General features: G+C 39.6%; 1 protein-coding gene across 6 annotated transcripts in view; it reads right to left on the bottom strand.

Moving 5' to 3' along the window:
- Positions 1 to 387: 387 nt before the first annotated feature.
- The window catches only part of LOC115372569 (neurexin-1a), a 309,098-nt gene continuing 293,369 nt past the window's right edge, over positions 388 to 16,116 (bottom strand). For all 6 annotated transcript variants that reach the window (XM_030070577.1, XM_030070578.1, XM_030070579.1 and 3 more), the window contains one exon: positions 388 to 2,335. In XM_030070577.1, the coding sequence (XP_029926437.1) occupies positions 2,031 to 2,335 (305 nt within the window). In that variant the 3' untranslated portion in view covers positions 388 to 2,030. The remainder of the gene's footprint in view (positions 2,336 to 16,116) is intronic.

Here is a 16,116-nt window from a genome sequence, read left to right as displayed (position 1 = left end):
CATAAAACAAAAAACGATAACACTTTAAAACCATCATTAATAAATGGTAAATTGATGGTTAATTAAACATATTATTATTTTACTTTTAACAAACAAGGGAATGACAATAAGTGTCAATTTATCATTTATTGATGATGGTTATTATTAAGTGTTGCCCAAATAAGAATGCAGTAGTTGTGCTTTAAGATGTCAGAGTGAAAAGCATGGCACCTGCTCCTGATACATTTTGTCATAGACTGATGTAAGTTCACTTAGGTAATATTTTATTCACTTGTTCATTTGATTTTTCAAAACTAGTTTTTTTTTTTTATATAATTTTACTTGGAGTACAAGAAGTGTTACAATTGAACAGAAAACACTTAAGAAGAAATAAAAGAGGAGCAAACAGAGAATTTATAATCGTCATTTATAGTTCATGGTCAATTTCCTCATACTCATTCCAGGTACAGGTCTCGGGAAAAGCAGAATTGACTGACAGAATGACAGAACAAACACAGAAACAGTTGAAATGGAGATTTGAACTCATCTCCTTGGGTTTTGCATCAGCCCAAGCATACATTTGGACAATCATGTAATACCACTTGGACGCACACACACAGCAAGTTAATTGTCATGACCATCATCATCATCATCGTCATCACCCATAACCATCATTCATAGTCTTTGTCTCCATTCTCACTTATGTAGGTTTAGTCAGGATTGAGCAGGAAGGCAGTGATTCTACCAGTATCCTTACAGAGGGCCACACAAACTGTCATGCCATGCCTCTCCAACATCAATGCCTTGTGCAATTTTTAGGACAGGATAGGCTACTACTGGTCGTGTACCTCAGATTGGCATTTGTATAAAATCTATGTAGGAACACATGTAAAAACAGGGCAGAATCAAATAATCCAACTGAAAAAATAATGCAGATGTCTTCATAAAATCTTCTATGTCTAGCAACACTTAATAACACTTAAGTTTGTCTTTTTGTCCTTTTTCGATTTTTATTCCAAAAATGGTTGAGGAGCAGTTATAGTTTGCATCATCTATACAACAGGCTATAAAACACCACTTTGTCACAGTCCAGAAAGCACATATAGATGTGGTTGTATTGTATATAAACATATGTACTGTAATAAGATAATTTTGCGTGCATGGTTCCCAAATCATCAGTTTTGAGACATCCCCAGAACTCTGAGAAATTGCTCTCCTTTGAGTTCACACGTCGATGTGAAAACGAAGGCCTCCAGATTTCGTACTGGCACAATGGACATATTAATCTTTTGAAACATAGTCTTTTTGAGCATAACTGGAATTCATTCTCATCCTTGCATGGTGATAGATCAGTCAGCCAGGTATTTTGTCCTTGTCGGCCATTGCTGCCTCTTGAATGAGCGCAAACACTTTGGCTGAATCTTTGAACATCCCATAGAGACTTGATTTTTTTTTCCCACGCTCTGTATGCATTGTCACGTTATGGTTGCTTTCTTGTTGTCCTTAATCCATAGTAAATGTTTGGCGGAATTACTTATTTATTTATGCATTGTGTCATTTTCTCATAGAAAAAGTCTCAACAACACAAACACAGGCAATGTAAATGAAAACATTAAGTTTTGTAATGCTGAATCTCCCTTCGCGAAGTGCATCTCTCCTCCTCTGTTTGCCAGAAACAAAGGAGCTAGACGGCATTATCCTGGTCAAGGAAACAAGTCACAGATGGGTTAACATTGTTTGGTTGTCATGTTAGATATGTATTAATTTCATATTCATCTGGTTGCCAGACCCTTGTTTTTTTCGTCAGTCTCATCCTGGACAGTACATCTTGGTGCTACCTCCGTAGTTTTGTGTGCTTGATTTAAGTCTAAAGAAAGTTTTATTTCATTCTCATATTCTCTTTTCAGCGCACTGTCTTACAGGAAAAATGACTAAATAATGTTTGTTTTTTTGTTCCTCTTTGTTAATATACTGTACACATGATGATCTCCTGATTTGTGTCTTTTTGAGAAAAGTTTTCATCGGTCTGGCGAAGCCCAATGTACTGAGGATCACACGTAATACTCCTTATCCTTGTTCTTCTTGTTTTTGCTTGAGGTCTTTGCGGTGTTGACTGGTTTCTCTTTAACAACGGTGCCGTTGGACTGCGCTGAGTTGCTGATGTAGTTGCGACTCTCGTCTACGTGGTAGGAGCCTTCGTCTCTATTCCGGTATTTGTACATGGCGTAAAGGAGGATGAGGATGCAGAGGGCTGCGGCTGCTACAATGCCGACCACCATCCCTGTAGTGCTGCTGGACTCGCGGAAGACCTCTGAAGTGCCTGGGTAGCCCTTTGGTCCAGCGCCCGTGGGATTGGCTGCAACAGAGACAGCTATGATTACTGCACATATACTATAATAAACACTAGCACCTTTTAAAGACATAAAGCTTCCACATTTAATTATTATGATAACCAGAATTATGGTGGTGAAGGAATGCATTTCTCTTATGGTGGATGTGTGGATCGATATCACTGTTTATTGTGGAAACATAATGCAGACCTCATGCTGCAAGGTTACTGAGGCTAATAGCAGAGCTGTTGACTTGGAGGGAATGGCCTCCTCACCTAACAGAATGGATGCTTACACACTGCAGCGGCAAAAGGTTACATCATTAATGACGCAAAAGTCAACGGCAAACAACACTGAGGATGAGTGGGCCCACATCAAAAAGTCCAAAAGAATCCAGTATGATTGTGGAATCTGAATCTGGAACATTTTTTAACTGTTATTTGGCTCTAAAAGTCAAATGAGACACCAAAATCTCAAGGGGATTTTCTTATAACTCTTGGAGATTATATCTGATGTCATTTGAGCACTCACAAAATCCAAAATAAAAGTCGCCTTCCACTCGAAAATGTGTTTTTCTTACATTTATATCCCTAAAGTGTCTGACCTTGACTCTACTGACTTGTATCTGTGCAAAGTTTGTCACTACAGAGGTGTTTTCACAGTCCCCTACTGAAGGCGGTGGTGTCTGTGCACGTCCCTGAAATCTGAAAGTCAGGCGTACCCCGGGCCAGCTCGATTTGCTACATCACAAGTCTGACAGCCAATCCTGTCAGCTGAAGGGTTGTTGCTTTGCATATCATTAGCACCGGTGTCAAGACAGTGTTATATAGGGTGCTAATAATAGCTTTTTCTTTTTTTCTTTCTTTTTTCTTTCTTTTTTTTTTTTTTTTTTTTTGGAAATACGGCTCAGTGTCTGCGACTGGGACTTCCACGTTGTGTGAACAGAGCTCCGGTTACGAGCTGGTCTGTGAGCAGGCAGGGGGGTTGGGAGGGGTCTATGTGCATATTCATATATCTACACATTTTTAATGAGGGAAAGGTTTAGAGTTATTTTAAGGCACAGAGGAGTGTTTTTTTTCATGGAAAAAAAAACAACTTCTAAAATGTAATATTGATGAACAGAGACTAACACCTACAATAACTGAAAAAATAAATTTAATTTAAAAAATATAGTGCACCGTTGATATTTCTGTGCAATTTCAAAACAGTAGGACTTTAAAAAAATATATCATGAAAATGTGTCTTTTAACAGCCGACTTAAACATTACCAGTCCAAAAAAAAAAATGAAATATAAATTATTGTCTCAGTGCCATTTACCCATGTCGTCTACTCATTGCCTTACTCATTGAACTCCTGCAGGGTTCGGTTTTGATGGCATGTAATGAGCTGTAGTTGTGAGTAAATTAGAAGTGTGAGGAAGGTGAAATGCTGTAGCTCTGTAGCTCTAACAACCTGCAATACTCAAACAAATCTGATGAGAAGGATGGTGCGTGCATGCTAAATATTCTTTATGAGGGGATTTCATTGAGGGCAGCCGCTTATGGATATGCTCAAATCACATGGCATGTTTTACAGCACACCCATGAATAAACAATAAACACTTATAACATTCACTATACATTCATGCAGCATGACTGTGTCAGAGAGTCATTGAAAATAAGTCTTTCAGGAAACAGTTCTTCAGTGTGCATGCAGATTGACTCAGCAGATTTTTGCCAAAGGCTGTCCCCTCTACTGTTTTGAAATGGTGCCATTCAACAAAACATATTCTAAAAAACATGTCAGCCCCCTGATGTTATTCAGCCCTTCTGGCACATCTCACAGTGAAATTTGTACCAGTCATCATTTCTGGTTAAGCCTTCTTTGTCGCATTTGTGAAATCCAAACACTCAACTCCAGCATTTTGAAATGAAAAGACTCAAGTTCCACTGGAATGGGGAAAAAAATTTGAGGCATTTACAGCTGGGCTGTGATGGAAGATATGTTGAGTGGAAGATGTGCTCTGGTTTGCGTGCGTGCTAGACAGACTAAGCATAGCAACAACAACAACAGATACAGCAATACTAGAGTAGACACACGCAAGCTGTGTTGACGTGTAGCTCTGGTTTGTGTCGAGGTGTAGGTACGAATTAGTTTCACTGCGTTGAGTGGAGTGTTATCTTAATACCATTCAACAAACTTTGTGATATTTCATCATGCTGCTGCATTTTGTCCTTGGCCACAGGGCCCAGATACTGCTCTACAAGCTCTGACAGGCTGACACTCTGAATGGGAATACTTGTAGTGCAGTTGTAATACAGTTACATGGTCAATTTTTTTTTTAATGAACACACTTTACATTTGGACACTTAATGCCAAGGGACGGGAATGTGTGATGATGAACAAAAACTTACAATATCAAACTAGGAAGCTGCCAACACACACATGAACTGAAGTGTAAAAATTCATGTTATTTTCAGCATGGGCCTTATTTTCCTAGTTATTGTCATTATGGTCTATTGTGTAGATTTTGTTCAAAATTTGATCATAGTCATCTGTTGAGCTTTCATGCATTCAGGCTGCTGGGAGCTCTGCTATCCACTACACACACACACACACACACGCACACACACACACAGATACACACTCACGCAGGTAATCTCCAAGTAGCTAAATCCAGCTACTGGATTCAGCTGTTGGGGATCCAACTACAACTCTGAAAAAAGTGATGAAATTTTCTACATCATTTTTGCCATCAACACCAACTGGCCTGACGGCAAAAAAACTAGGACAGGGCCAGGTTGGAAATAACCAGCTATCCTTTAAAGGGAAATTTCACTGTAATAGAACTGATGTGACATCATGACATGATATTTTATCATTCCTTTCATCCTGGACCATCAAAGCAATATTTTTTGACAGGAGCAACTTTTTCCCCAAGCAAGAATTTATCAGCCATATTACAGAATAATCTGCCATCCAATTTTAAATCCAAAGGGAAATATATGTCCAGATAAAAAAAAAAGCCTTTTATCAAGATACAGACCGCTATTATTATAATTATTAACATGCCTGTGTCCCAGTTTAACATTAGCAAGGTGAACAATAAGCTCTTGCAGTGTCAGTAGTATAGTTGATTACCTAATATTTCGATTTAAAATGAACAAAACAAAACAAAACAAAAAAGGGCTTGCAGAGGGCTCATATTCTTCCCCTGTGCACTTAATTTCACATCTGTTTCCCTGTAATTATTTTTAAGTATCCAATGTTTGCACTATAATAAACTTTAAATGTTTGATCACACAGAATTAATGTCAGACAGCACGCTGCACTTTTGGGAACCATTTCCGCTAGTGAATGGGGAAGTGATTGCATATCGGCAAGCCCACTTCATGTTCTGAGTGCTGTCCAAATTATAATACCACCACTATCGACTCTGATAGCACTCTTCACTCTTCTCTCTCTTGTCTCTCACTCAATGTTGATACCCTTGTAGATAAAGTACTTTTTTGATTGCATCCATTTCTCTTCTTGAGTGACTTGTTAATGTTCAGAAAACCATCCTTTGAACATTATAATATTAGTTAATATCCTACACAGATGGCACCAATTACATGTGTCTATTTTATGGCAGATTTCATTCATGCCAGATGAAAGGGCAGACAAGTGTAAACTGTAAAGGGTAAAAGGTTTTATGTTGCCTCCAGAAAGAGGGGATGCTGTTGCTTTTCACTGACCTAAGTCACATGTTTTCCAACCTGGTTAGACTGATCACCACACAGGTATGCTTCCAATGCCAACAGACATTCAAGGACAAGTAGAGAGTACCACTAGGGGATTGAGTGTGACTGAGCGTTACAACAGATTAGCTCTGCTTGTGACAAGCCCACTTATCCTTGCAGACAGGTGTGAAGAAAGCTCTCCCCTTGTGGGCAGAAGCCACTGGCTGACACAGATCTTCCCCAGCAAGCCATTGTGTGGGCATTTACAGAGAGGTACTTTCATATTTGCTATCTATTCTTTGTTCAGGGTCAAAAAGTTGAAAGTTGAGATAACATGGCAGGTTGTTGGAGAAGAAAGTGATTGTGGAAGCAGTCAAGTGTTGTCTATGAGACCAAGCCCGCCTCCTGCAATGAGGTGACAGAGTTGGAGGCTTGTATCTGCCACTTCAGGAGTGAGTCACATGATAGCAGTGCCATGGTGTGCTGTTCCTCCTGACATGAACTAATACCACCTCCAGCGTTGGGCTTTGTTACTTTTCCTTGTCAGGATTTGTTGATTGGCACCCCGCAGATCCACGCATCCACACAGAGACATTGTCATTGGAGCAACCGTCGTAGCTTTTCTGTCATTTGTGTCATTTGGTGAAAAAATATGAAAAAACAAAAAAAAAAACAAAACAAACAAAAAAAGACTAATCTATGCATTGCAAATAACATATAACACATGGATTTATACCTAACCAGAAAGATTTAACACTGAATGATTCAATGAAGAAAAAAAAAAATACCCACTCAAATTCAGTGTCTTAGTGTCAGAGAGCTGTATAGTGTACAGTAGTATTTATAACATTAATGCTATATTTATCATGCTATTAACACACTCATGTTTTGTCCAGAAAGATTAACCTCCATTATAGTTCATTAGCTTGCAGCCTGATACAGCTAATGTGACATCTTCTTTTACTGCCCATGTGATTGCCTTTTTTTTTTTTTTTAACCTTTATTTTACCAGGAACTCCCATTGAAAAATCTCTTTAAAAGAGAGACTTGGCCAAGGTAGCAGATGTGTAGTCTGGCTCGACTCTGCATATTTTTTTTCTTTTTTTTCTTTTTTTTTTTTTAGGTTGAGACCAATCAGAGTAATATGGTAGATACTACACCTCCAGGAAACTCTCATAAGACCTCAGTCAGAGTGGATCTGCCTGTCTGTTCATTAGCACTCCATCACCTCAGAGTGAAGGCACATAAACTGGGAAAGAAATAGTGCCTGAAACAAGTGTTTAAAATGATAGCTGCTCTTATACACGCTACTCGAGCGTACCCAAGGGTAAAATTAGACATGGGGAAAATGACCTTAAACTGGCGCCTAGCTTCATGGCAGCGTAGCGGGGGTGCACTTGCGAAGCAATAGAGGTAAACTCAGGGGGGTTAACTTTTAAGGGATCACAGTTGTGTAAAAGCTGCCAGAATAAGTTTTTCCTCTCCATCTCATCCCAAAGCGAGGCTTATATTACTGTATCACATCCAGGCCATCATAAAGTCCTTGCTGTTTTATTCACAAGGACCATGGTTAATGTTTCAGTCATTCCGTCACACACCATTTCCTTTCAGCCGAGCCTTGCTGGAATTTGAGTGGGAGCGATACACCAGGAAAACCGGAAACAAAGAGGCGCGGATGAGCTCATCTCTTTCTCATCCATAAATGTTAGTAAAGAAAATGAAATAGCTTGGCCAGGAGTTACAGTGGCCATACAGACAAGCGGTCGAGAATGCGGCTGACATGATGAGATTTTGAATGAGGTCTGGCTTCAGTGCTTTTTTTTGCAGTTATTGGATACTTTACTCGATGGCCTCTTTTCTCTTGTTAATTCTACCTGGATCTTCAGCTGTGGATACACAGGCTCTGCTCTCAGCGATATTAGCACTGGTGCAGTGGGACTACTCATTTAAATGACTTTGAAATGCCTGATGTGATTCCCTTTCTTTTCCCGACTTCTTTTTGCCACACGCTCTCAAGGAGAGGAATGGGATCAGAGATTCCACCCTGTCAAGTGGGATTTGAATAAATGGTCCTCTTTAAAGACTATTTTTCCTCATTTGTCTCCAGTGAAAAGGTTCATTTGTTTGGTAATTTGTAACAGGGTGAGCAGGTTGATGGGGCTGTGGATGGAGGAAAACATGGAGAATGGAGCTGGGGTGTTACTTCAGGTGCACATGAGGCTTGTTCTGAGGTAATGGAGCAACCAGGACTACTTAAGATATACTGAATGGACACAGCGTGGCTTGACCTTTCATTAATTGATGGTGGTTAATAGGTAGAAAGAATTGTGTCGAGTACACATGAATTACACGGTTTTATAGCTATTCATCAATGCATTGTGCCTGACTGAACGCTGAGTTTATGTATCAGCCGGTAAATTATTTGAAAATTAAGTAATTTCAAACAAGAACATAATAAAAAAGGAGATTTTGTGCAACTCAGCCACATTATAACCTACAGCAGTGTATAAGCATGTACAGTGCATTGTACGCCTTTGAGAGTTTAGCGAGGTATGAGCTGCACGATGCCGTCAGAGCGACCCAGACTTAGTTGGCATGCTCACTGACACATTGCTGCTATTCAGCCAGATTAGTGTTACACCATCTTCTTACTTCACATATCCAGCCATAATCACCAGCTGTCAGAGCCGTCATATAGTTGGGGATCAGTCTGCAGACAGGTCACTGTATCAACTGCAGCAGAGCCAAAACACTTATTAAATCCCTCTTCCCTCTTTAATTATCTGAGTGTCCTCGAGAAGTGACGCAACCCATCCTGTACTTGTGAGATGCTGGCATGAGTATGCCTTATGACAGCATGTAAGTGTGAGTCCGAAGTGGCTCTGCTCCTGCTGATGGAGGAAGATGAACAGTGAGCTGAGTGAGTGCGAAGTGAGGTTCAAGCAAGACTTATTAAAGGCTGTTTGATTTAACCCAGTAAAATGTATGCAGCTTTAGCCTTTGCCCAGAGCTGCTCCAGAAAAGCAGCAGAGCATGTTCAGTATTCACATTTCTCCAGTTTCTGTAGCCTTATGGTTACAGCCCACCCTTACACCTTTATCATTTATTAGATTAATTGCCACATATGGGATTTCAATTGTACTTAACTTGAACAACTGTTGCCTGGGAAAACACCAAAGGTAGCTGAATAACCTTCTGTTATGAGTAGATAGTTTATCAGCAAGCAAAACTGATGACTGACACATGGTCTCCTGTCAAATTAAATCAAGAATAAATGTTTTGTGTTTCTATTGTATGTGTGCAGGCATAATCTTTGTTTCATTGTTATGCCAATATTGCTCCTGTCATGAAGTCCAGAAAATTATACTTGTGAAATCAAATTAGAGCCTGTATCATAGTAATAGTAATTAGTACTGTTTTTATGCCCATGATTGTAGAGTGAGGCCTGGCATTGCCCTTAAGCATATTTAGAATCTGGTTTCAACACATGTTGCAGTCACCACAAAGAGGCGTTTTATTCTGTGTTAACAGACCTTGGTCTTTCACTGGAGACAATCACCAAACAACAAAGCAATGGCCAACATATAATCATTATTCTCTTAGTCTGGCTCAGGATATTAAGCGTATGGATCACAGCTCTTTTGTACCGTGCTTGAATGGAGAGAACAATGTGGAAAATATGGCGAGTGTTCTACATCTGTTTAGTGGATTTGTAGAAAGCAATTTTACTTGTGAGCTAATCGCGGGTTTAGAGGCTAAAGTTTTCAAACCATGACTCTGTTATCGTACTTGTACTGTTTCCATAACTGACCCTTGGCTGGGCTTCTTTTGTTTTCTTGGCAAGGCAAAATTTGTCATGCCCTAATTAGATTAATAAACAGACCCATCACAGTTAGCATCACAGCATACCATATCATACATGGTATAAAATACAGATAATTGAAAAATGTAAATATGGTGGGATCAGTATGCACAGAGATTGACAGTATTGAAGACATGAGTGTGAAATCCTGTTTTCTCAGAGAACACTTCAATTCTAACAGGATGTCCAAAGAGGCCTTAAGTGGCATAATCCTTACTGATATATTGCAGAAAAACAAAACAAAACAAAACAAACAAACAAACAAACAAACAAAAAAAGCACATTTTAATACCACTATAAATTGGCATACTATGCAATAATGATGGGGATAATTTTGTGCAAAAGGGCATGAATGACGCCTCAAGGTCATTAGTGTTGGGCTTCAGCAAAATGTTTTTTTGTTTGATGGGCCTGAGCTCTGATGGGTATTTAATTTGTTATCTGGTGTGTTTGTTAAACCATCTCTGCTGGCCCTGTGGAGCAGCGGTCCATTAGCATGCAAGGTGCAACGCATTCAGCAAAGGAACCAGTGAGCACACAGAGAGTTCCAGCTGGGTATGATTGAATAACGTGTTAAATGTGGGTGGTGACCTCTCAAGCCAGCACAGTGCTCTTAAGGTCTCATTAATCTCACAGCTACTTTTAAAACATTAATTCATTCTTTTCTTTCTTCTTTTTTTTTTCTTGGTTGCATTTCTGTCATTGCCACTGGGCTAAATAACAGAGTTGCCATTTGATTTCTTACTTTACTCTTGTTTCTCCACCCATAAATTTCACAAGGGGGTGTTAGAAAATAACAATACACTTTGAATATTGTGATATAATGTTGACTGATACTGTGTATATTCTAAAAAACACAATTTTAATTAATAGTTTACATGCAAAGATTTGTGGTTCATTTTGTGTTGTGTTGAAACCCCTGGCCGCTGTTAGCAGTCTTGTTATCTCTCTTCAGCCATTTGACTCTTGTACTCCTAAAACTTGGTTAAAAAAAATCACAATAAACTGTTTTCTTGCCAATACACAGCTCTAGTTAGAATAAATGTCAGATACTTTGGTACCAGCCAATGTCACTGCAAAATGCTTAAGGACAGATAAAAAAGCGAGAAGAGCAGACTGAGGAAAACTAGACATGATTAACCTTAACCTGCCCATGGGCGATGTAAATGGGTGCTGGTGCAAAGAATAAAGACAGTAAGAGATTATTTATGGAATGTAAGGGTGAGCAGTCTTTAATAAAAGCCCAACTGAGGCTGCTGCTGTTTATCTCTGATTAGGGGCCCACTTCGTTGATAGAATGCAGATTTCGCATGACTGCGTGTTACATAATTAATGGTGGAAACGATAAACCTGTAAACATATGTACTGTTAGATAAACACCCATCCAGTGCTTCCAATGGGATTTTAAGAGCTATCACTCTAGCAGTGTGCTCTGTGTGCTAGGAAAGGGGATGAGGGGATGAGATTAGAGAATTGCCAGTTCACAGGGAGGACACTGTGTATTCTAAGAGTAGGAGCAAGAAAAACTTAATTATGGCTCAGCATGCTGCATAGTGGGAATTTTTCTCCAGTAACAATTAAAAATATCAATTTTGGCCTAGCAACCTTGGTGTCATGGACACTCATAAGCATAAAAATGACTTTCTTGCATATTAACTATGGAATTAAATATGAAAATTGATAGAAAAATGGCACCGACATTTGCCATCTGTTAAGTTGCACTGGGAATTTCCTAGGACTTCTGTATCAACATGCAATATAAAACACTTTTTTATTAATGTGAAACACTTAGTTGACACTCTCAACCAAGGTGACATACCAGAATGTCTGAAATCTGGATGAACAAATCACAATCAACCCATAAGCTTTGACGTAGGGTGTCGCATATTCTTTATAGGTCACATGATACATGTCAGATGTTGTGAGATGGTGCAGTGAATCAGTCGCTGACCAGCACAACAGCTGCAAAGTCAGAAAGCTGAGACAGGAGCAAAAGAAAATGAGAAACAAAGGCAGCTGTGGGACACAACCTTAGATACAGGTCACTGGGTACCAGCTGCCCTCCATCAAGAGCCTGCACAATGCCAAAGAAAGGAAGCACGTAGGTAAAGGAGATCCTTTCCATCTGACACTGTGTAACCAGGAAACAACCTGCTCCATCACACTCCCTCTTGAAAACTTGGTTGGTGCTTCAAAAGCCAGCACAAGAAAATGCCACAGAAAGGGAATAAAATGGCTGACAAAGGCTGACTGTCAATATTTTTTCCTGGCATTGATCAAACCCTAAAAAACTCATCTCTGTCTAACAAAATTAGGCTGCATATTAAGAAGTTTCTTACATGAAAAAAAAAATCCCTTCATGCCTCAAAATGGCTTAGATGTAACTCCACACCTTTGCCCTGATTTAGTATGCGCAGATCTATGAATATGCAAATAGTCCCGCCTCTTTTCAAATCTCTACTGAACCCCACCCCTCTGCTGCTCACACACCTGCTCACCTTTGACTCTGCTTGACAAACATACAAACATCTGCTTATTTTCTGTTTTGCTACTGTACACAACACAATGGCAAGTGATAATATAAGAGTAATTTAGCCATTCATGTTTGAAATGGAAGCCGAAAAAGAAAAGTGAATTGTACATGGTCATCCACAGGGAGATGTATTTTCTGTTTTGCTCTCTATAACTTTAGAAATGAAGCGGTGATACATAACATAAGCCTTCGGTTTGACTACATTATGAATACGCTTATAATGTGTTGCTAATGTTAGATAAACCTTGGTCCCGATTGCCGGCTCTGACAAGTTAGCTACCTTGTAAAGATAAACACCCAGATGTGCCATTAGGAAGCAAGGCTTTTAACAGCCTAGAAAGTCTCTGGAGAAAGGCATCCACTCCATTTGTGTTAGCTACCTATGCAATGTTGTTTTAAGTAAATGATAATGTTCCAGACATCATGTAGTAAGATTTGTTCAAAATCTGAAATATCCAAATAGTGAGATACTGAGGTTACAATTGGTTACCAGTTAGTGACATAATAGACCTCTAAACTCACAGTTCTTGCATCAGTCCTGATTTCTGTGAGTGCAAGCATTTTGACCGCCATGAAGCAAAAACAATGCTCTATGATAAGCAGAGCACACAGACTACATCACTATAATAGAAAAAAAAAATAAATAAATAAAAAAAATTGTGACCAAACACATGAAAACAAACAAACAAACAAACAGAAAGATTTTAAGAGGCTTGGGGCTTTTGGACATGTCTCACTTTCCCCCCTAAAATAATACCAGTACATGAAATAATTTACACTTTTTCAAAAAACAATGTTTTTTTTTCTCTCTCACAGGCATATTCATTCATTTTTTTTGTTTGTTTTGTTTCTCTCACAGACATATTCATATCTGCACCAGCTGGCTTTAAAATAACAGGGATTTTTTGAACAACAGAATAATCTGAACTCTTGTAATAAAATGTCTCATACTATCTGAGTGTAATGACAGATTCATATGGGAATGATAATGGTGAAGCACTGCTTTTGGGAATTAAATCTTCTTAGGTTTTCTGGGGTCTTCTGTTCAGAAGATAATGTTCAGCAAATCGTTATAGGTAATGTCAATTAATGAATGACTTGTGTTTGTCACAAAAACGGCAACAACGGCGTAAAATGGTTCATTTAGAATCTAAGGCTGCATAGCATCTCCGTATATGACCTGACTACATAGCCCACTGTCCCAGTTGTAATTTATTGCCTGTGACAGTCCTAGAGGTCACAGTAAACTGCAAAGACCACATTATTCAGGTGTGGCAAGGTTGCAGGCACACCAATACTTGTATCCGAGTGTTACTGTGAAAGTATTTACGTTAAGACATGCAAACAAGTCTCATTTGGGGTTGTAATTGTTGAGTTATTGAGGGTTGACCTCTAACCTCACTAAGACTAGTACCAAAAACCTACACAGAACAAAATCAGACTCAGAATGGGAATGTCAAATTGTAAAAGGTGTTGTAACTTGCTGCCACTATCTTGTCTTGTCACTGGATTTTATTTACAAAGGGTCACATCAGAAGCAAGTCTATGTCTTTGGTATGCCATCACTGTATACAGGTACTTTGCATTTTGAATTTGTTGAATGAAACAAAATGAAATGAAACAAAACAAGTTGAAACTATATCTAACATTTATGCATAGCTATGACCTGTGCCAAACACAGTAAAACCACAGTTAGTTTGAAATACAAGACACTTGATTTGAGCTCAAACTCCCACCACGCTGAATAATTCTCCAGCTTCCATAATGGTTTATGGTGCTTGGTTGTTTGACTTGTGGGTTTGGTCTTCTGACAGAATAGCAAATGCATGCAGTGCTGGTTAGTAGCTGACTTGGAAATATCAGATGTCAGAACTTCCCATGAGCACATTAACACAGCATAATAGTTGCAGCTAAAAAGTGAAATTTCTCTAATGGCAGGAATCCCAGATCCAGATCATCAACAAATCCTGTTCAACTGATCCTTTGGCTAAGGGCTATTTTGTCCTTGAAATTTCAGCCAAAACTGTAACTTTTTCAGATGCCCTGCTAACAAACGGGCCAGCAGACAAACAGGTGAAAGCTAACCTCACTGGCGGAGGTAACAATAGGCAGGTAATGCGGATGAAGACATGACTCACTGGCACGGACACACCCTGAACATTAAATGGAGGTGGTGAGATTTGACATACATGGCACATTTCGTTTTGCTACACGTGTAAACCGCTTAAACAAATCGTTTCATAATCAGACTATGGAGGATAGTTCTATTATTGTGTAAATGCAGTCACTGTCATATGCAGCTGTTAGTGTCTTGCTGTTTAGTATATGCAGACTCCCCAACCCAACCTCCTGTTACAGATCAGATGTGTTACAGCATCAGGGGCCTGTGTATCCCTCTGTGGTTCCCTGAACCAGAGGGGAGGATTCAATTTGCTGCAGTATGATCTAATCTGAGTCCTGCTGGATGATAAGCTCTGCTGGTACCTCTGGCTTGCCGTGGTTTCCGGAGGTAAAAGAAATAAAGCATAGCAATAAGTAAGTTGCCTCGATTGATGTCACTCGATGGCTGATAGGGACTGCTGTGGGATGAGAATTCAGTGATATACAGCATGATGTAGAGCTGACCTTGGGCCAGAGATGGCTCACATTGTAGTCTGTTTCAAAGCTCACATCTAGGGATCACTTTGTTATACACCTATATATTTTTACTGTATGTATGCGCTGCAGAGCTTGAAGTCATGGCGAGTTGAGAGCTGGGCTGAGTTTCAGACTTTCAGACAGAAATCCGTCAATAACATCTGCTTTTGGCCTTCACTCTTGAGCTCACAAAATGAGCTGATTCCCAAGTTATTAATTTAGAAATGGTGTATCCCTCGTGTCATTGAAAGAAGTTGGTTAAACAGTAATATGAGAAAGTAGTCCACTATCAGTGATATCCAGTTCTTTATGCATGGCAACACTATTGGAGATACAGCGGTGAGTGCTTGGCAGAGCGTGTGAATGGCCCTGAATGTAGATATTAATCAGTATACGGTGTTAGACAGCTGCCACCCTGGGAGCCCACAGCTCTGGTGTCAAATCCCCCTCAGTAATCACAGAAGGAGAGGGATACTCTGCTCAGGGAGTGTGCGTCTCTAAGCATCACACAGTTTGCGACTGATGTTTTGGCAGATGCCCTTGTCAGAGAATACCGTAATGCAAACTGCTTAGTGTGATTCGGTATACAGGCCAATCTCCTGTGTAGGGTATTTGATGGAGGTAGCAGATGTACATTGGAACTACCTATTGTGAAGGTGCCCAATGGGGATATCACTGTAAAGTGCAGAGTAAGAGCTATAGTAGAGGTATAGGAGGAGAGCAACTGTGGCAGAACCCAGTGTTGCTAGTAAAGGGCTAGAGGAACAGGAAGACAGGCAGACTAGTAAATCGGTAGTCCATGCAGTCGGGCAGACATTCATTTAACAGAGGCTTTATTACAACCAATCGATATCACATACAGAGAGAACGGGAGGCCTTGGATCTGGGCTTAATTGTTCTCCTTGCTTTCCATAGTTTCAGAATGCAATTGGAAATCCTTTTATTCCTAGGTAAGCACCACAGTTTAACTTAATTGCCTTTCAAGTGTGGCAAGGTAAGAGATTATAAGTCTATATTGCTGGAAATAAACACACTGAGAAGTGTGAACACAATTTGTCATATCAGTGTGAATG

The sequence above is a fragment of the Myripristis murdjan genome, chromosome 15 (assembly GCF_902150065.1).
Source record: "Myripristis murdjan chromosome 15, fMyrMur1.1, whole genome shotgun sequence".
Taxonomy (NCBI): Eukaryota; Metazoa; Chordata; class Actinopteri; order Holocentriformes; family Holocentridae; genus Myripristis; species Myripristis murdjan.
The sequence above is the reverse complement of the archived record's forward strand: the minus strand, read 5'-3'. Positions and strand labels throughout refer to the sequence as shown.